The sequence below is a fragment of the Mastigoproctus giganteus genome, chromosome 9 (genome assembly GCF_048544385.1).
Source record: "Mastigoproctus giganteus isolate SK-2022 chromosome 9, ASM4854438v1, whole genome shotgun sequence".
In the NCBI taxonomy this organism is placed as follows: domain Eukaryota; kingdom Metazoa; phylum Arthropoda; class Arachnida; order Uropygi; family Thelyphonidae; genus Mastigoproctus; species Mastigoproctus giganteus.
In genome coordinates, this window is record NC_143583.1 from 218,897,405 (window position 1) to 218,918,609 (window position 21,205).

Genomic DNA, 21,205 nt, shown 5'->3' on the forward strand with positions numbered 1-21,205 from the left:
GTGCCGCCACCAGCCAACATCCATTTACTGTACAACTTCAAACCCAAAGAACCAACTTTTAGTCTTCCTCATTTATTCATTCACTGCCGTTTTCTGGAACAACCTTCTTTCATACATATTTCCTGAAAATTACAATCTACAGAAGTTCACGTTTGGGGTTTGGTATTAAAACCTATAGTACCTCATGGTACTAAGTACTATAGGTTCTAATACCTTTCAAGTTTGGGGTTCACATAAAAAATAAAAAATAAAAAATAAATTTTTTTTTTTTTTATTTAAAAAAAAAAAAAACTTTTTCAATTAATGAAATTAATTGGAAAAGTGAAGAGTGAAAAGTGAAGTGAGACGCTGTCTCAAGAGAGACAGCAAACACGAGACAAAAAATTGGAGAATAGGAGAGTACTTGGACACATTGAAGCAGAACCTCCTTGCACTTAGCAAGAGACTACGCCGATACAAAGAGAGCTGAGCTCCAAGAGGAAAATAAACAACTGAACCTTCGATGAGGACCAAAGAGGTTTCTACAGGAATCTCGAAGAAGATGAGAAAGAAGGGAATGGACCACCCAAGAAGAAGACAATTGAGGATTTCTGGGGAAACATAGGGAGCAGGGAAGTAAAACATAACAGCTGAGCCACCTGGGTCGAACTAGAATGCAAGAAAACCAAGTATGTACAAGAAATGAGAGGATGGGAGATTCGGGAAGAAGAAGTAAAACGGACGATCAAGAACTCTCACAACTGGCGAACTCCAGGAATAGATAACATCTACAACTACTGGTACAAGAAGCTCACTTGCGCACACAAGCACCTGGCAGAGCAGTTCACCCAAATGATAAGGCACCCAGAGACAATCCCGAAGTTTCTAACTCAAGGAATCACATATCTGAAGCCTAAAGACAAAGATACAAGAAACCCGGTGAAATATAGACCAATCACCTGCCTCCCAACAATGTACAAGATCCAGACCAGCTGCATAACCAGGAAGATAAACAGGAAGATAACAGACCACTTGCAGAACCAGAGCATAATGGCCGAACAGCAGAAAGGATGCAAGCCAAGGAGCAAAGGATGCATGGAGCAATTAACCATTGATGCCGCAGTTATGGAGCAAGCCTTCAAGAAGCACCGCAACATGTACACAGCCTACATCGATTACTGCAAGGCCTTCAACTCCATACCTCATAGTTGGCTAACAGAGACCCTGAAGACCTATAAGGTCAATCTGATAGTGAAACTTCCTAGGAGCAACAATGGCAAAATGGAGTAACACCATTAAGGTCAAGAACATCACAACCAGGCCAATCCCCATTAGAAGAGGAATCTTTCAGGGAGATGCTCTGAGCCAACTATGGTTCTGTCTAGTACTCAACGTGTTATCTACGATGCTCAATGGCAGGAAGTATGGATATAAAATCCCAAAGAAGGAAGAAAGAACCTATACACCCTCACCCACCTGATGTACATGGATGACATCAAACTCTACGCAGCAACCGAGAAGCAAGTCCAGCAACTACTCCAGATCACCGAAGAATTCAGCAAGGACATCATGATGGAATTTGGTCTAGAAAAATGCAAGACCCACAGATTGCATCAGGGAAACTTAGTCAACCGAAACTACCAGCTGTAGAGTGGTAAAGAGATCGAAGCTATGACAGAAGGAGAGACTTCCAAATACCTAGGGATGATGCAGGCTCAGCAGTTAGAGCACAAGGAAATCAAGAAGTGCTTGACTGAAAAATATCATCATAAACACCTATGCAGCTCCAGTACTAACATACACCTTCGGGTTCATAGATTGGACTAACACCAAGCTAGAAGATATCATGCGAAAGATAAGGACAAAGATGACCAATAGCTGCCAACACCACCTGAAGTGAGCAGTGGAGAGACTAACAATAGCTCAGAAAGAGGGAGGAAGGGGCCTGATAGAGCAACAGAAAACAGCGATAGTTAACATCAAGGTACATTGAGAACAACACAGCACCACTCCACAAGGCCATAAGGAAAACAGATAAGTGGTATACCCCACTCAACCTAAGCGAGGAACCTCCTCCCACCCACACTTTACAAGAAACGAAGTTAGAAAGATGTGCAAAGAAGACACTCCACAGCAGACACTACAGTGACCTCCATCAAGATCACATCGATAACATTGCTTCCAATGCAGGGCTCATGAGCAGGACGCTCTTCCCCGAGACTGAAGGATTCATGCTGGCCATCCAAGACCAAGTAATCAACACCAAGAACTATAGAAAATACATCGTCAAGGAGCCCAGAGTGTTAGATGACACGTGGCGATGATGCCACCTGGCCCCAGAAACGATCCAACACATCACTGCGGGATGCAAGGTGATCACCCAGACTGAGTACACTCATAGACACGATCAGCTAACCAGGATAATACATCAGAAGCTAGCAAGGAAATACCAGCTGATCTAAGAAAGTGTACCGTTCTTCAAGTACAAGCCCCAGGCAGTACTAGAGATCCCAACCCACAAGCTGTACTGGGATCGTGCTAAATAACGGATAGGACAATCCCGCACAACAGACCAGACATAACCCTTGTGGATAAGAAGGAAAAGGCTACATATCTGATTGACATAGCGGTACTCAACACTGGCAACCTGCAGAAAACCCATGGGGAAAAAATAAGGAAGTACATGAACCTAAGACAGGAGATCAAAGAGATGTGGCATAGGTAACAAGTAACGACCATCCCAATCATCATGTCAACCACAGGTATGGTGCCAAAGACTCTACATAACAGCCGAGCAGCAATAGGTCTCCCACCGAACACTTACAAGGAACTCCAGAAAGTCACAATCCTGAACACCTGTAGGATTGTCAGAAAGTTCCTCGACCAACAGTAACATCAGACATAACAACAACCACCCTGTGTACTCGGTAGCAATACCCATCACGAGGTGGAACCCCCGATCAACAAGAAATAATAATAATAAAGAACTCCAGAAAGTCGCAATCCTGAACACCTGTAGGATAGTCAGAGATGTTCTCAACCGACAGTAATACCAGACATTATAATCACCCTGTGTACTTGGTAGCAGTACCAGTCATGGAGTGGAAATCCCCAATCAGGGAGAAATAATATAAGAGTAATAATAATAATAATAATAATAATACAATACAATACAATTTATTTTTATCAAGAGAATTTGTTTACAATAAATGAGCTTGTTAAGAAAAGTAAATTTCTTGACAAGTTGTAATTCTTCATTTACAATAGTTTTTTCATACAAATTTGTTATCTAACAGAAAAGATAATGAAATCACAACACATAGTACATTCCACACTGCAAACAGAGATAGCAATTTATTTGCATAGCAATTATAGTCTACTGTATCATTGAGTATCAAAAATTTTCTTATTAAGAACTTTAATTTGGAGCTAGAATAACTTCTCCTGAGCCTGAAATCTACACTAGCCAACAAGTTGTTTATTATATTCATTGTATGCCTACTCAAAATCTATTTAGTACCCTAGGGTGAGGCAAAACAACTGCTTTTGGATTCCTTAAATTATGTGAGACATTTCTTTGCAGATTCGACTCTTCAAAAATAGTGTTAAGATTTTTCAAGATTAAATTTAATTTCAGTTTTTGAACTAGATAGAGTATTTTATATTTCAAGAAAAATTGCCTTCTCTTATTCAGGTCATTCCAAAAGTTTGTCCCCATTAAAAGTCTCAAAATCCTGTTAATTAAGTTGTTTATTACCCTTATTTCAGTTATATTTGTTCGTGCCCAAACATTTACTAAATATTTTTTTGAGTTGGGAGTCCACTAATGCATAATATAAGGTAATTAATAATATTAATATTAAAGATAACTTAATAATAATAATAATAACAATAATAATAATACAATACAATACAATTTTATTTTATCAAGAGAATTTGTTTACAATAAAAGAACTTGTTAAGAAAAGTGAATTTCTTGACAACAAGTTGTAATTCATCATTTACAACAGTTTTTGCATACAGATTTGTTAACTAACAGAAAAGACAATGAAGTCATTACACATAGTACATCCACACTGCAAACAGATAAAGTAATTGATCTGCATATCAGGTCTAATCTACTGTATCATTGAGTATCAAAAATCTTCTTATTAGGAATTTTAATTTTGAGATAGAATAACTTCTCCTGAGCCTGAAATCAACACTAGCCAACAAGCTATTTATTATATTCATTGTGTGCCTATCTCCAAATCTATTTAGTACCCTAGGGTGAGGCAAAACAATTGCTTTTGGATTCCTAAAGTTATGTGATACATTCCTTTGAAGATTCGACTCTTCATAAATAGTGTTAAGATTCTTCAAGAATAAATTTAATTTTAGTTTTTGAATTGGATAAAGTATTTTATATTTCAACAAAAATTGCCTTCTCTTATTCAGATCATTCCAAGAGTTTGTCCCCATTGATAGTTTCAGAATCCTGTTAAGTAAGTTGTTTATTACCCTTATTTCAGTCATATTTGCTCGTGCCCATACATTTACTAAATAATTGAGTTGGGAGTCCACTAATGCATAATATAAGGTAACTTTTCTTAGATTTAACTTATTTTTAATGTAATAAAAAAAGTAAATGTAAAATCTCATTTTTTTTGTACAAGTTTGTTATATGCATTGCCCAACTTAGACTATAGTCAATCCATAACCCAAGGCAACAGTGATTTGAAACTTCTTCCACTGTTAGACATTTGCAATTTTGGAAATCCTGAACATGTAGGCATTTATGTTCATGTAATTTAATAGAGGAATGAATGTCCAGGGTTTGATGAAGAGGTCTAATTACCAAAATTTTGTTTTTTCAAAGCTGAGTACTAATTTATTGTCATGCAATCAATTTTGTAAATTTATTACATCCTGCTGTAAATCTTTTGCCATTTTTGTCAGGTTCTTTCCAATTGTATATAAGATTATATCATCTGCATAAATTTTTAAAAAGGAGTTCTTTATTTCTTTGAATATGTCATTTGTATAGATGTTGAACGTGATTGGCCCTGCATGAGTGCCCTGAGGTACTCCTCTCTTTACACTATATGATTTTCCCTTTGTATTCTCTACTTCTACTGATAATTTTCTTTTGGTTAAATAAGATGCTAAGAGTTGATTGATTCTTCCCCTTATACCATATTTCTGTAATTTCTGTTTCAAGATTGGGATATCAATTAAGTCATATGCTTTGGTCAAATCAATAAATAAAATCATTATGAAGTTATTGTTGTTTAAATGTAAGTTAAAAAGAGTCCACTAAACTTTCTAATAATGTCTGTGTGTTCTTGCCCTTCTGATATGAGAATAGAGAGTTGTTTAAAGTCCATACTGATGTAAATATTTCCTTATATGGGAAAATATATAATTTTCTATTATTTTATTTATAACCGACTGAATTATAATTGGTTTATAATTACAAAAGTCACCAGGTTGTCCCTTTTTATATATAGGGAGTATTTTAAAGGAAAGGAGATTTGTAGGATAATTTTCCGATTCTAACATTCGTGTTATAAGCTCCACCAAGAGACCAGTGAACTGTTCTTTATTTCTCTTTACTTCGGTTACTGTAATACAGTCCAGTCAAAAAGTTTTCTTGTTCTTTAATTGTTCTAAGATCTTAAGAATTTCCGTGTACTGTGGAGCTAAGACTACACAAGAGTTCACTATCTGAGGAGGACTATCGTTTTGAGCAAAGGAGTCTTGGCAATAGTGTATGTTGTATCTACTGAGATCTAATACAGCTTTGGCAAATCTATTTGCAGCTTCATATTGTTTGTTTGTATCAGAGATCTGTTCTAATAATGTTTTAATTTGATTTTCCCTTGATTTTTTTTACTTGTACTTAGTAGGTTATTTATAATGTTCCATTTTTCCTTTTGAGTTATCTGCTTATCCATAAAAATTTGATTGTAATAAGTGTTATTTTGTTTTCTAATCATACCTGTCAATTTATTTCTTAGTGTTTTATAATTATGATAATGTTCTATCTTTGATGGACAATTTCTATACTGCCTTAAGTATTTATCTCTTTGTACCATTAATTATTCTATTTCTTTTGTCATCCAAGGTTTCTTATGCTTAACCCTGTTAAACGTTAATCCTAGTATTTATGTTGCAATCTGAGTGATTTACTTTTCTCTCCGTATTTAAGCTTGAATTGTTTATCATTTGTACTATCTTATTCGAAAAGACATTTACATTTGTTGTGTAGGATATTTGCTCTTGTATTAACAAGTTTTCCATGTTCTGTTTCAGTTGGCCTGTTGATAAATAATTTTTATTTGCAACATTTGTTAATTTTATATCTTCACATGGATGTTGTTTTGAGTGCATATTTATTATTAGTATGCACGTTCTGTGATCTGAAAGTTGATTTAATAGTATGTAGGAATTTGCATACTTCAACTTTATATTTGTTATAATGTGATCTAAGCATGAGCTTACTGTTGTAGCACACATCATCCTTTGTTGCCTAGTTATTCCAAATAAGGCATGTTCAAATCCATAATTGTTTAAGATTGCAGAGTATCTGAGTGTTACATTTTCTGTTTCATCGGTTAGTAAATTGATGTTGAAGTCTCCTACTAGTATTGTCTTATCTGCTTGTATGTTATCCCATTGCAGAATTATGTTATCTAATTCTATTAGAAAGCTGTTTAGTGGATCTTCTCCTAATAATTTGACACAGCAGTTTTCACAAGAATGAGTCAAGTGGTAAGCTTGTATTGCCTTATAGCATGTTCTGTAGTATATTATTATTCCTCCACCCCTTCTCAATTTTCTCAACTTATGGACCTTGTCATAACCTTGTGTTATAATTAGCAATTTCATCATTTTTTATATTAACCTCTGTTAATACTATACATGAGATATATTCTTTCATTGCATTTATATATTATAAGAAGTTAAACCAATTTTTTCTTAATGACCTGATATTTAGAGCTACCAGAAAAAACTGTTTTTTATCAATTAAAAGAGCTTGAACATTTGGATTATTTAAAAAATTTAAAGTTGAAGTGAAAATTTGTGATTCCTCAAAAAGCATACCTGACGTGTTAATTTTACCTTAGTACCAGATTTCAAGTAACTACAATTATTCACAATAAAGGAGTCTATTTTATATACTGCAGTTCCTTTGAACTCAAGATTCTTATGGCTCTTGAAGATTCATTCTTCTTTACATAAATTCTTCCATGTTTTAACCATAAAAATTTGTAATTGTGAGTTTTCACTAACTGTTTTGTTTCCCAAAACAATTTCTTGAGGTGAGTTGTTAAGTGGTCATTTATGTAGATTGGAATATTGGTGTTGTTCTGAAAAATATCATTTTCTGTGAGTCCAATTTCTTTTGCCTTTCTCATCCATTTTTCTTTTTCCACATGATTTGCAAATTTCACAATTAGAGTAGGCTTATCGTTTATTTTTTTATTGTTAGGTACGTAGTAGTGCTCTACTTCCTTATTGTGCTGTAAGTTCAATGCAAGCACTGCTGAATAACAAGATCTAGATTTTGGCCTGCTAATCCAGTTAATCCTACTATTTCTACATTATTTTCTAATAACTTTGTTCTATCAAGTCAATTCTTAAGTTAAGTAGAATGGAATTTTCCTCATTTTGCTTGAATGAAGCTTCCAGATCGACAATTCTTTTGTTGATAGCTGCGTTGGAGTCCTGCAGCTTGCTTATGCTTTTTTGTATTTTGTCAAAGGATTCTGAGACAAATGAAATCGATTTTTTGATATCTTCTACTTCTGTCTTCAGGTCTTCCATTTTGTTCTTTATCGGTGCAATTTCTGTTAGTAAATCCAGTAAATGGATTTTACTGGATAGTCTCCTTAGTACATCCTCTATATTTAGGGTGTTCGCCTGCATTTGTGTGACTTCTAAATCTTCGTTTGTTACAGCTGTTGAATTCAGCAAATTGTGAAATTCTTCTGACAAATAGGAAATTTCATTTCTCTCTTCCCTCTCTTCTTTCCTGCACAATATACACCTCCACTGTTGTTTCTTCTGCTTTGCCATCCTTTTATAGGTTGCTTTTTTCAATGAGCATCGAAAATGATATCCATTGTTGCAGCCATGACATACCACCTCTACCACGTGCAGCGGTAGGTTGCACTTTTTGCATATATTTTGTTTCATTTTTGTAAATCTTTGACGTAGTTAACACAAGATATTTCTGCTAATGCACTTGCACAAAATGAATAACAAAAGAAAGAATTAAACAACTTACAAATGGCAACGATTTCCAATTTACTCTAAGAGCGCTGATACAGTAGACATGCTTATCAATGGACACTGCTCATCATGGACTAATGTTATTAGTGGAGTCCCTCAGGGTTCAGTGTTGGGTCCATTATTGTTTTCTGTATTTATAAATGATATTGATGATGGAATATCAAGCTTAATGTCCATGTTTGCAGACGATACAACAGTTGGCAGGGTCGTTAAGGACACTACTGATGCTATGCTGCTGCAACAGGATCTGGAAAGATTGAGCAGATGGGCTGAGAGGTGGCAAATGAAGTTTAACATTGACAAATGTAAAGTACTACATATGGGAAACAGCAACCCCAGAGCAATGTATCAACTCTGTGGTACTACACTGACAGTGATAGAGAATGAAAAGGACCTGGGGTAATTGTGCAGACAGATATGAAGTTCTCTGAGCAGTGCAGATAGGCTGCAAGAGTAGCTCATGGTGTCTTGTCAATGATATACAGGAATTTTTCTAGCAGGGATAAGGAGGTGATTTTCCCTTGTATAAGGCAATGGTCAGGCCACATCTTGAGTACTGTATACAGATCTGGAGGCCTCATTTCAAGAAGGATGTAGAACTGCTGGAACAAGTACAGAGAAGGGGAACAAGTACAGAGAAGGGGAACAAGATTAGTGAATGGAACAAAGGGGTACTCTTACGAAGAAAGGCTTAAGTTTTGCAAATTACAGTGTCTGGAGACTAGGCACCAGTGAGGTGATCTGATAGAGGTGTATAAAGCCTTGAATGGTTTGAACATGATCAATGCTGATGGGATTCTTCCTCTTGCTCAGAATGCTGCTGCAACAGGATCTGGAACCTGAGAGGGCATAAATTCAAATTGAGGAAAGACACAGATGTAGGATAGACGTGCGAAAATTTGCCTTTAGCCAGCAGGTAGTTGGTTGGTGGAACAGACTTCCATCCCTTGTTGTGGAAGTTGATAGCATAAATAAATTTAAGGTTCAGCTGGACAGGTATTTCGAATGAACGGAGTGGTGAAGTGGAAGTGGGTTTTTTTTTTTTTTTTTTTTTTTGGCCGATGTTGCATAAGCTTGCTTTCTTGCATCATATGCCTCTGCTAATGCTAATATAGCGCTGATACAGTAGACAATAATAATAATATTGGTCCAATTTTAATGAAGTTGGGGATGGCTTCACAATTTCTTCTAAAAGAACCAGATAATTTTACAAATATCAATTCACTAGAAGTCAGATTATTACACACACACACACACACACACACACACACACACACACACACACACACACACACACACACACACACACACACGGTGAAGCCAATAGTCACTTTACACATATACATGAAACATGCCTAAAAAGAAGAGAGAACAAACCAAATATGTCCTAACTTGACTGATGAGGTAAGATAATGAAACGATCACCAGAAGTAGTATAGCAGTTCTACAGGTAATTTTCAAAGATATTTACAAGTGAAAGACAATTTGACCCATAGGACAACAGTGAAAATAATTCAGAATATTGTAAAATAAGTAAATAAGTGAAATACCTTTATAGCATTTCAGTAAGTAAACTCACTTCTTGTTATAATGCAAACTGCAACTAGAACCTTATGAAACTATGTCAAACTTTACAATAATAGAATGGTAAGCATCAGGCTTTCAATAGCCTATTTCTGAATAACAAATTAAACTCAATATTTGTAAGAATTAAACATTACCCGTATCTGAAATTTGATGCTTTAGACTTTCTATGCCTGAGGAATTTGGCTTCCTTTTGATTAAATCTGCAGTCTGCATCTTTATTCTGTCCACATCTAGTTGTTTTTCAAGCATATCATCCTGAATGCTCTGGAAACAAAAATAAATAAATAAAAAACATGCAACACCTAGTATCATGAAAACAGAATGCAGTGAAATCAAATATCTCATTTTTCAACAATAAAGATTAAGTTCTATTCCTACTTTAACAGTAAAAGCCAAAAGGGAAAAAAAAATGCAAAAAATACATTCATACTTTCCGCTTTTTTATGGTAACTTCAACAAAAAAAGCACTAGGTCCTACAGTACAGTGCACACAATACTAACATATTTAAGTGACTAGTATTAACAATACTAGTCACAACCATATGGCTACTATTAGCAATAATAGCCATATGGTACAAGGAATCGTGTATTAAAAAATAATAATACATTTTTTAATTTATTATTATTATTTTAACTGTATCAAAAACAATAATAAATTACTGAATAAAAAATAAATGATAAACTACCTATTTGAATCTTTCCTCATTAGGTACCTATCCAGGTTGAATTTGTATTTCCCCGAGCTGTCGGCCCAGGAAGGCAAATCATTCCAAAAATAAAACTTTGTGTAATCCTGTTTAAACCGTTTTCCCCATAATTTGAATTTTAGCCTTTCAGAGCTGGAATCATTTATAAAAGTGAAAATTTCAACAACATTCATTTTACTTTATTTCTCCATCACAGCTTTTATACACCTAATTGGGTCTCCTCTAAGGAAATTAGTTATCAAACTCTGTAGCCCAACATATTCAAAGTGTTTCCTTATTTGGATGTCATTTTTCCAATCTCACCAGACCTGTAATATAATGACAACAATAACAGTAATGGCATGTATATCAGGTAATTCAGAGCTGTTGTTGAGGAGACTACTGAAATTGAGAAATTGGGGCTCCAGTGGAAAGCCAGACCACCACAATAAGCCTGCTGGATGGCACTATGGTTTCTTCCTCGATGGACGACCTGTGTTGCTATGGTGTTATTGTGGTTCCACAGACTGTACGTGAAGATTGATTGAGGTATTACTCTTTACTGTTAACTGCTGCACTGTTGGGACTGCTTACGGTTGAGAACAAAGTTGATTTCGCCACTGTGACCACAATTCCTGGCTAAAACTTCCACTTCCTGGATTGGACTTCTACTAATAATTTTTGGTCTTCGTGGTGGACCAACAAGTGTCAACTGGATCCTTGGAGGTCATCACAATCCAATGTTCATGGTTTCAGATACCTTAATGGTATTGCATTGTGACACGGACATTACATTCAGAATGTAATGTCCATGTTAATCAACTTGTTCAGTGGTTGTATATTATAAGATGAAATGCACAAGGCATAATTTCTTATGGGTTTAGGTAATTAACTATATAATATTGGTATAGATACACCATAGTTAACCCATAAATTTGAAGTATGTATGTAGTGTAAAGGCCGCATGGTGCAAGAAAGTCTATGGCTTATGCTGCACCAGCCAAAAAAACAAAAAAACCCTGAATAAAACAATGATAAATTAAGTATAAAAATAGGGAAATGGTTAAAGAACGGTACTCACTTTGAATATAATCTGCAATAATTTTATGAAAAGACTGATGGCTAAATTTAAGGTGGAATGATTAAGTTAATGAATTAAGGTGGGGGAGACATTATAACCATCCTGTGTACATTATAACGACCCTGTGTACTTTACCCACCTTAATGCATTAATTTAATCATTTCACCTTAAATTTAACCATCAGCTTTTCATAAAACTATTGCACATTATATTCAAAGAGAATACTGTACTTTAAGAATTTCGCTATTATAAGAATTCTATAACTTGATACTTGTCAACAATGATAAAAAAAAAAGAAAAAAAAAAAAACCTAATTATTAATAAAATAAAAGGAAATTAAACTTATCATCCTATGCATTTCCCTCACCTGAAGGTACTATCCAGATATCCTTTGAATTTCCCCAAACTGTCAAGCCTCTACCACCCATGTAGGCAATTATTCCAATAATTTATAACCTCGCTGGCTAAAATAAAACTTCCAGAAGTCTAATCTAAACATCTTCCTGGTAACTTGAATTTGTCCCCTAGTTCTAGCATTATTTATAATCTTGAAAATTTCGTCCTCATTCATTTTACTGATGCCTCTCAGAGCCTTAAACACCTCAATCCAATCTCCTGCAAGGTGTCTAGTTTTAAAACTCTGCAACCCACATATTCGAAGTCTTTCTTCATAAGGACGCCCTTTTTCTGATCTCAGCAGGCGAGTTACCCGTCTTTGCATCCTTTCAAGAAGCTCGATGTCTTTCTTTAGGTGCAATCTCCATACTTGAACACAGTATTACAAGTGTGGTCTAACAAAAGCCCTATATAATGGGATTATCATGTCCCTATCTCTACTTGCAAAAGTTCAATAGATCATCGATAGGACACCATGGGCCTTCCTTGCAACCTGTTTACAATGCTCAGAGAATTTCATGTCTGATCGTATCGTAACACCCAAGTCCCTTTCTTCCAGTACTAGCTTTAGTTGAACTCCACCAAGTGAATAAGTTATTTTTTGATTACACCTGTTTCCCAGGTATAATACCTTACACTTTGTTGGATTAAAGCATAGCTGCCATTTTTCTGACTATTCCTGAAGTCTATCTAGGTCTCTCTGAAGAAGATCAGCTCAGCTTGACAGTGATCATTAATTACCCTACCAATTTTAACATCATCTGCAAATTTAGACTTCACCTCTCTATCCCTTCATCAATGTCTTTTATAAAAATTAAAAACAACAGTGGTCTTAATACTGATCCTTGGGGAATCCCACTTCTTACATCAACCCAATCTGAGGAATAGCCATTTATCACAACCCTCTGCCTCCTGCCCTGAAGCCATCCTTCTATCCATCTAAGGATTTTCCCAGTGATTCCAACCTGTTTCAGCTTATAAAGCAACTGCTCATGTGGAACTGGGTCAAAAGCTTTGCTGAAATCTAAATAAACAATATCGAAATTATTCCCTAAATCCAGCTCATCAGTGACCCTTTCAAAATAGCAAACCAGATTTGTTAAACATGATTTTCCCTTTACAAAATCGTGCTGGGTATCCTTGAGAATTTCAATTCTATCCAAATAACCCTGAATTCCACCATTGATCATTGAGAAATCATTGCCTCCATGAAATCATGATCACTGCCTCCATGATTTTCCCTACCACTGAAGTCAGACTGACAGGTCAATAATTTCCCAATTCACTCTTAGAGCCACCCTTATGTATGGGAGATACTTTGGCACTTTTCCAATTCAATGGAATTTCCCCAGAGTCTAGTGATGCTCGCATAATTAGCCTCAATGGTTCAATGCACTCACGTGCCGCCTTCCTTAAGATTATAGGGTATATTCCTTGAACTCCAGGAGTCTTACTGGCCTGTAGGCTCAAAGGCTTTTTCATTAAATAATCTTGCGAAATTTCAATATCCTTAATTACATATTTTTCAACTTCACTCCCACCATTTCCACAAAAGGTTTTTCATTTGTAAATATCGATGCAAAATAACTGTTGAGTTCATCTGCAACGGCAGCTGGTGTATTTAATACTATCCCCTTTCCCTTACATAAAGGTCCGATCTGGTTTGTCCTGCTCTTCTTAGCATTTATATATGTGAAGAATTCCTTATTCCCCCTCTTTGCTCTGTTTGCTAGTGATTTCTCATAAACTGCCTTTGCCTGTCGAAGTGTTTTCTGTGGCTCTATTACAGATCGTCTTGTAGCTGTTATAGGCTTCTGTACTTTTTATTGCTCTGAAACTTTTCCATGCTACCTTTTCTGCTCAAGTAATGCGGCAACTTTACTATTCATCCAACTTGGAACCCTCCTCGTGGGGTATTTTTTTTAATGGTAAATACGCATTCAAGGCGTCTGTGATTAATGTTTTAAAAGCATACCACAGTTCAATTGTATTCATTCTCCGTGCGATATCTACCCAGGTAATAGAGGCCATGTAGCACCTTAAGGCATTCCTTTTCTGAAATTATAACCCATTCTTTACCTTTTACTACTGCTACCTCTCTTTTCATCATCCACCATAGAACTCTGTGATCACTTACTGCTATTGGTTCCTCTACTGTCAACCATTTTATGTCATCTGATTCATGGATGATGATGAGGTCTAGGATATTCTTTTCTCTAGTACTTTCCCTGACATGTTGATATAAATAACAGTCATCTAGTTGATTTAAAAATTTTGTTCCCCATGTCAAGTTTCCTTCCCATTTACTCCAATCAATTAGAGTAAATTGAAATTACCCATAATAAGAAATTGATGCTTACTTGCCCATTCCATTTGCATGTAGAGGCTTTCGTCATAATCTTCACAACCACCTGGTCTGTAGATTACTCCTACTCACATTATACCTTTGTTTCCAACTATCTCACACCATACAGATTCTATACTAGCACGTGAAACTTCTGAATCCGGAAAAGCTATCATTGCACTCAGGTTGCTTCTGATAAAAAGCATTACTCCACCACCCCTTCTATCTTCCCCTATCCTTCCTAAATACATTATACAAGCTGTACTGAAACTCATCATCCCCTATATCCGGGTGGCACCACGTTTCTGTAAGCCCTATTATGTCCGCGTTACCTGTTTTAACCAGCAGTTTGAATTCGCTCATTTTATTGATGACACTTCTAACATTATTATATAAACAATTAAGACTTACTGTTCTTGTACATTTAACAACCCTAACACAACTCTTGAAGTTTTTTAGGCTCTCTTCCCTGGCATTAACTACCCGCTCACTTGAAACGTTTCGGCCCCCAGAACATCTAGATATGTCCTCTTGGGGTAACAGATAAGAACTCTTGAAGTATGTGCAAGAGTTACTTTGACCAATATTTTCAGATAAACGTGTGTCAGTATTACCCACATCCCCCCCCTAACTAGCAGTTTCCCTGAACCTTTAAGGTGTCCTCAATAATACTGGCAAAAACTTTTGCATCACCTTTGTTTAAGTGTATCCCGTCTCTACAAAACAAATTCCTTTTACCTACAAGTGTGGGCCAAGCTGATAGAAATTTCCACCCTAAAGCCTTGCAGAGTCTTTCAAGTCTTGAGTTAATCCACAAGGCTTTTAACATATAATCCCTCCTATCGCATCTGGGCAGAATTGCAGACACATGGACATTGTGGCCTAGCTCACAGCATTTCCTCAGCATGGTCCTGTATTTTTCCAACAAATCATCAGATCGTGTACGTTTAATGTCATTAGTTCCCACATGAATAATAATATTCTCTTTACCCCCCTTAAAATCTGACAATCTGTTGGTGACATCATTAATAGTTGCTCCCAGCAGACATACCCTGGTTCTACTCCACCTGCCCTTATTATAAAAAATATTCCCCGTTTTCCTGACAATACAGTCTCCTAATAAAACAAAGTCCTTTTGAACCAGAGTAGTTTGAAATTGGTTTTTCTGTTTTGAGTCCCGAATCGAGAGTGCATCACTTGGTAGATTGCTGGAGCCTCGAGTCCCTGATGAGCCCCAGATGCATTATTCTCGAGGGCAAGCACCCATTTTTTCAGTGACTCAAATTGTTCCATCAGTGCACCAAATTGTAATTTAAGATCGGTGCACTTCTTACATCGATCGCAAAGAAAAGAATCCCCAGGTGAGCTATGATTAGTCACCAGGTCGACCTTGGAAAACATTCCACAGGTTCCGCAACAGATTAAATCATGATTCACCCATAAATTGGCATTGGCTATTTCCGTGTGAGTCACGATACCCTGTGACGTGTTTAAGGCAGATCTCGTAATTACCATTATAAAATTAGCTAAATATCAATGAAAATTAACTTTAAAAAATTATATCTATAATATTATAAAAATCAAACTGCTACAGGATAACCCAGTGGTTTTCAACCAGGGTGCTGCAACAACATTCCAGGGGTGCCACGTAATTTGAGTTTAAGTTACATAAACTTATTATTTTTTAAAATTTATGTTTACTTCATTATAAAAAGGTGTACAGTATCTTTTTAATTTTGTGGTAATCTATAATTGATGTTTACTTAGTACCTCTATATAAAGAATAAAATTATATACTGTATATACAATTTGTATTATGAAATGTAATTTTTATAATTATTATTTTAATAACTCATATAACATATATATACACGCACAGAGAAAGAATCGGATCTAACAAGCAGAAAATTGGTTAGGGGTGCCGCAAAATAAAATAAGTTACTTAGGGGTGCTGTTATTAAAAAAGGTTGAAAACACTGGGATAACCTATAACAAAATAATCCAACAATATACTAAATAAATCAAATACAGCAGGCCCCCGTTATAACGCGGTTCACTTTACGCTGATTCGCTATAACGCTGTTCTTATATTATAACCCGTATCTGACTATAACGCTGTCACAGATCACTATAACGCTCTTTTACAGATTGAATTTTTGACATATTTTACGAAATTGTTTCATTTGATGGAGTCGATAGCTTGAAAATGAATAGCAAAACAGCATTAAAACGTTTCCCACGCCGACTTGAGAAATTTTCCCACGCTCAGTGAAATTTTCTTGCACGCTAATTTAGTTTCAGTACAGTGACTTGTTATGTAGTTCCGAGATCAACATTTTAAGAAATGATCAAATATATTGCTTGTAATATTTGCGTTATATGCATTTATCCGAAGTCTAGTCATCACTCAGTAGAGTATTAGGCATCGTGCGTAACGGAAAGTTTACTTGAACATTGTATCGTAATTAATTCAACCAACGCAGTTACATTTTCGAAGAGCTAATAATGACTGAAAGGAATGAAAATGCAACAACGTCTGGGCGCAGTACGAAGACTATAAATGTAAGAAAAAGACTGAATTTGAAAATTAAATTAGACGTTTTGAAGCGAATCGATTCCGGTCAACGACAAACGGATGTGTGCCATAATTTAGGGCTTGCAACTTTAACTGTAAGAACAATTATAAAAAAATAAAGAATTAATTTTTGCAGCGGGAAAGATAGCTGTTCCACTGCAAGCAACTAGGGCTAGACCGGCTATTAGGATTGAAATGGAAAGACTAATTTTATTGAGGATAACATTCCAATGCAGAATTCAGTTAAGTTAAATATTAAAGAGAGAGAGAGAGAGAGAGAGAGAGAGAGAGAGAGAGAGAGAGAGAGATTAGCCAATATGATGATCTGAAGAAAACTCGCCTAAAAAAAAAAAAAAAAAAAATGTGGAAACATTTAAAACTGGTAAGGGCTGGTTGAATAGATTTAAAATCCAGGGAGAAGCCGCAAGTGCAGATCATGGAGCCGAAACTTTCAAAAAAGAACTTTTGTTAAAATTATTGAAGAGGGGTATTATGTGTTATACTTCTCAAGTTTTTAACATAGCTGAAGGAGGACTTTTTTGGAAACGAATGCCTAAAAGAAGTTTCATATTGAAAGAAGAAAAAAACATGCCAGGTTTCAAAGCGGCGAAGGATCGGTTGACTTTATTGTTGGTTATAACGCTGCGGGGGATTTAATACCCCTTTTAGTTTATTTGGAAGAGGGCCAAAGTTCAACTCAAAATTTACACATTTTTCATGATTAAATCCATCAATTAAATTAAATTCATTATTTTAATTGGAATTTTAAATTTACTTTTGAAACGCAAGTAGTTACCACATAATTATACGTATGCAATGCAGAATATTTTATATGTGCAAATATTTGAATATTAAATATTTTGACCGACATTTGTGCATCTTTTCATTACTGTTTATTATTTATTAGGAAATATCCTATGGCACCGACCGCAGCTCATAAATACATATGTTACCTTATGGGAAAGCGGCGCTTGCTTAGCGCGGATTCACTTAGCGCTCTGTTTTTCCGGAACGAATGATCAGTGTTAAGCGGGGGTCACCTGTACAGTGGATTCCGGTTAACTGGGCCACCGGTTATTTGGGGCAAATCTTAAAAAACAGAAACCAATCGAGAAAATAGCCAGGGTTTACTTCGCTTAATTGGGACAGCATGCCCGTTAATCGGGGCAGTAGACGGTAGCACTGGAGATTACTCTATGATTGTCTCCGACTGTACCACGTGGTTCGGTCAAAATTCTGGAGGTGACAACCATAAAACAATTAGCCGCCACCTGTTTATTGGGCTTTTCTGTTAGTGAAAGTTATCATAAATGGACAGTAAACTCGATCTTACTGAATTTGCGATAATACCGACAGCTGGAATTCTGTGCTTTATTATGATGAAATGTGTTTACACTTCCATGAAATCTTCAATCATATAAAAAAAATAAATTTTCAGATCTTGTCTTCATTCCTATTTTTAAAGCTTTGTAACCCATTACTCCGTTCTCACTTGCAAGTATTATGTTACTTGCAATTTGTGTGTGCCGTGTACTTTGTTATTGATTGCTTATCTTTTTACAGTTTTAAATTTTAACCCCGACCCACAAATGTCAGTGAACAGAAATGTCAACTAGTTCGTATGTACATATTACAGTACGTATTAATTATTCCGATTATCACAAATATTCTTCCGATTTTCAAAAATTTTTTAATTGGTAAGGTAATAAAGGGTAAATTTCTGCTTAATATATCTTTGCTTTTATAGCCTGTGGATAATATTCCTCCTATTTTCGCTAATTAGAATCACTGTTTAATAGAATTAAAATTCAATTCAAAAACGTGATCACAATGACTGGTGCTTACTGCACATCGTATAGTGAACAGTACTTTACTATGGTGAGTCCGTCGTAACGTGATTTGATTGTACAGTGAGCCAATTGGAAAAAAAAGGGTGGGGTACACTGTATTTTTAACTATTTAAGTGAAACTTCGGATAATTGGGGCAGCCACTTAATTGGGCCAAAATGCACTAGTCCCGATGTGTCCCAAATAACCGGAATGGACTGTATTTAAAATATTGTGGAAATAACTTCGCAACTGTGATGGAATGTTGCATTACCAGGGTACCTGCCCACCCACTGATGATATAGCCCACTAGCTTCGAAACGATCGTCAGAGTGGTGGTATCCACTGAAAATAAATACCAGTAATCTTCTCTACTACAGAAGTGTTATTTATTTGAAGTAGTGCAATACCAGCTATCTTGTTGTGAAGGCACCCACAATATGAGATACAATTAAAATGATGCCGTTTCACTACATCCATAGTTCAAATTTATGGGTAAACTATGGTGTATCTACACCAATATTATATAGTGGTTGTATATGTTCAGCAGTGTAAATAGGTGATGGGTGTGCCAGGAAAGCTGGCTGGAACCACCCAATACAAAATATAAATAAAAAAAAACATACCCTGCATTTGCCTTTAGGCCCAAAAGTTTTTCTAATAAATAATATTCTGAAATTTCAATATCTTAGTTTCACTAGAACAGTTTATCCTCTCTATGAAGGGTCTTTTATTTGTAAATATCATTTAAATAAATTGTAGGATTCCTTAGGGTACCAACTTAATTGACTTAATAAATAGTAGCAATAGCTTAATTTCCAGTACTTATCTTAATATAATCTGCAGTTGGGCTTAGAGTGAATAATGTGGAAATAGGCTAAAAATTGAATTTAATCTGGATGAGCTTAAATTTTTGAATGGAGTTAAAATATGCTCAAGGAAATAGAAGTGCATGTCTTCGTCCTTGGTTGTCATGAATTAAAGTTGAAAAGAATTGGAACTATGAGAGTATAATCAAGAGACCAGTAGCCATTATAAGTCGTATAATGCCATCAAATACAGTTCAAGACAAAACGACTTATCTATTGAACTTCAATATCTTACAGAAATATTTTTTTTCCAGGAAATACCCTTTACAGTTAATTCAAAAAACTATTCCCAATGTCCAAAATAATATTAATAATCCATCTAAACATAACACACAACAATTTACGCATAGTTCTTTCTTATCACAGTGACCTTGCTAGACAGTTTCGTCGAATATTTGCAAATACCGACATTACACTCACATTTTCAACATACAATAAACTAGGATCCATATTTAATTCTTATAAAGAAACTTATAAATACCAAATCTGTGATTTAAACAACATAGTATACTTAATAAAATGCAAGCAAAAATGTAATTAATGCTATATTGGAAGCACTACTTCAAAATACGGCTCTACAAAAACATCAAATACATGAGCATACTATCATTATAATAGCTTTAGAACTGGACAAGCAAATACAGAACTAACTTTACATGTACAATCCCATAACCACACACCTTTAGTAGAGTCAGCAATCCCCATTATTAAATTACAATCTAGTTTCAGAATTTATCAGTATGAAGCCCTTATCATAGAATGGTTTCGACATCAATCTAAATTAAATGTCTTAAATGAAAAATTACCCTACAACCTCTCCCCGGTCTGGAATCTCACGCACTCGAGATTCCCATGTGCATCAAAGAGCATCACGGGACCTTAGAGTTCTTTTAAATACATGCACTCTCTCTTTCTTCACTATTACCAACTGAAGATGTTAATAACGAAAGCCTATCGTTACGGCTATTCGTCTCTTGATTATAGTCTCATAGTTCCAATTCTTTTCAACTCTAATTCATGACAACCAAGGATGAAGACGTGCACTTCTATTTCCTTGAGCATATTTTAACTACGTTCAAAAATTTAAGCTCATCATCATCATCAGCCATTTTCAATCCACTGCAGGATGAAGGCCTCTCCAGCAACTTTCCAGTTCCTTCAGTTTTGAGCACAGGCCATCCACTTACTACCCAAAAACTCATGAATTTCATCTATCCATCTCTGCCTTTGTCTTCCAGGTTTTCTTCTAGCTCCTCTTGGGTACCATTCTGTTATTTTCTTAGTCCATCTGCCATCATCTCTTCGAGCTATGTGTCCTGCCCAAGACCATTTTAGTTCTTTAGTTTTGATAAGAAAGTCCTTTACCTGAGTTTGCTGCCTAATCCATGTGTTTCTCTTCTTATCTAACAGTCTGATTCCCAATATAATTCGTTCCATTCTTCGCTGTGTAGTTCTCAGCTTCTCTTCCATTCTTTTGGTGAGTGCCCAAGTTTCACTTCCATAAGTCATGGTTGGGAGTATACGTTGATTCATTATTTTACGTTTCAGACAAACTGGGATATTGCTCTTCACTATGTGACTATA

At 35.6% G+C, this 21,205-nt stretch overlaps 1 protein-coding gene across 1 annotated transcript in view; it reads right to left on the reverse strand.

Annotated features, from left to right (window-relative positions):
* Nucleotides 1–21,205, reverse strand: part of shot (dystonin-like protein short stop) — a 1,739,701-nt gene that overhangs the window by 921,268 nt on the left and 797,228 nt on the right. The window contains exon 39 of the mRNA XM_090380932.1: nt 9,978–10,107. Coding sequence (XP_090237058.1) covers nt 9,978–10,107 — 130 coding nt within the window. The remainder of the gene's footprint in view (nt 1–9,977; nt 10,108–21,205) is intronic.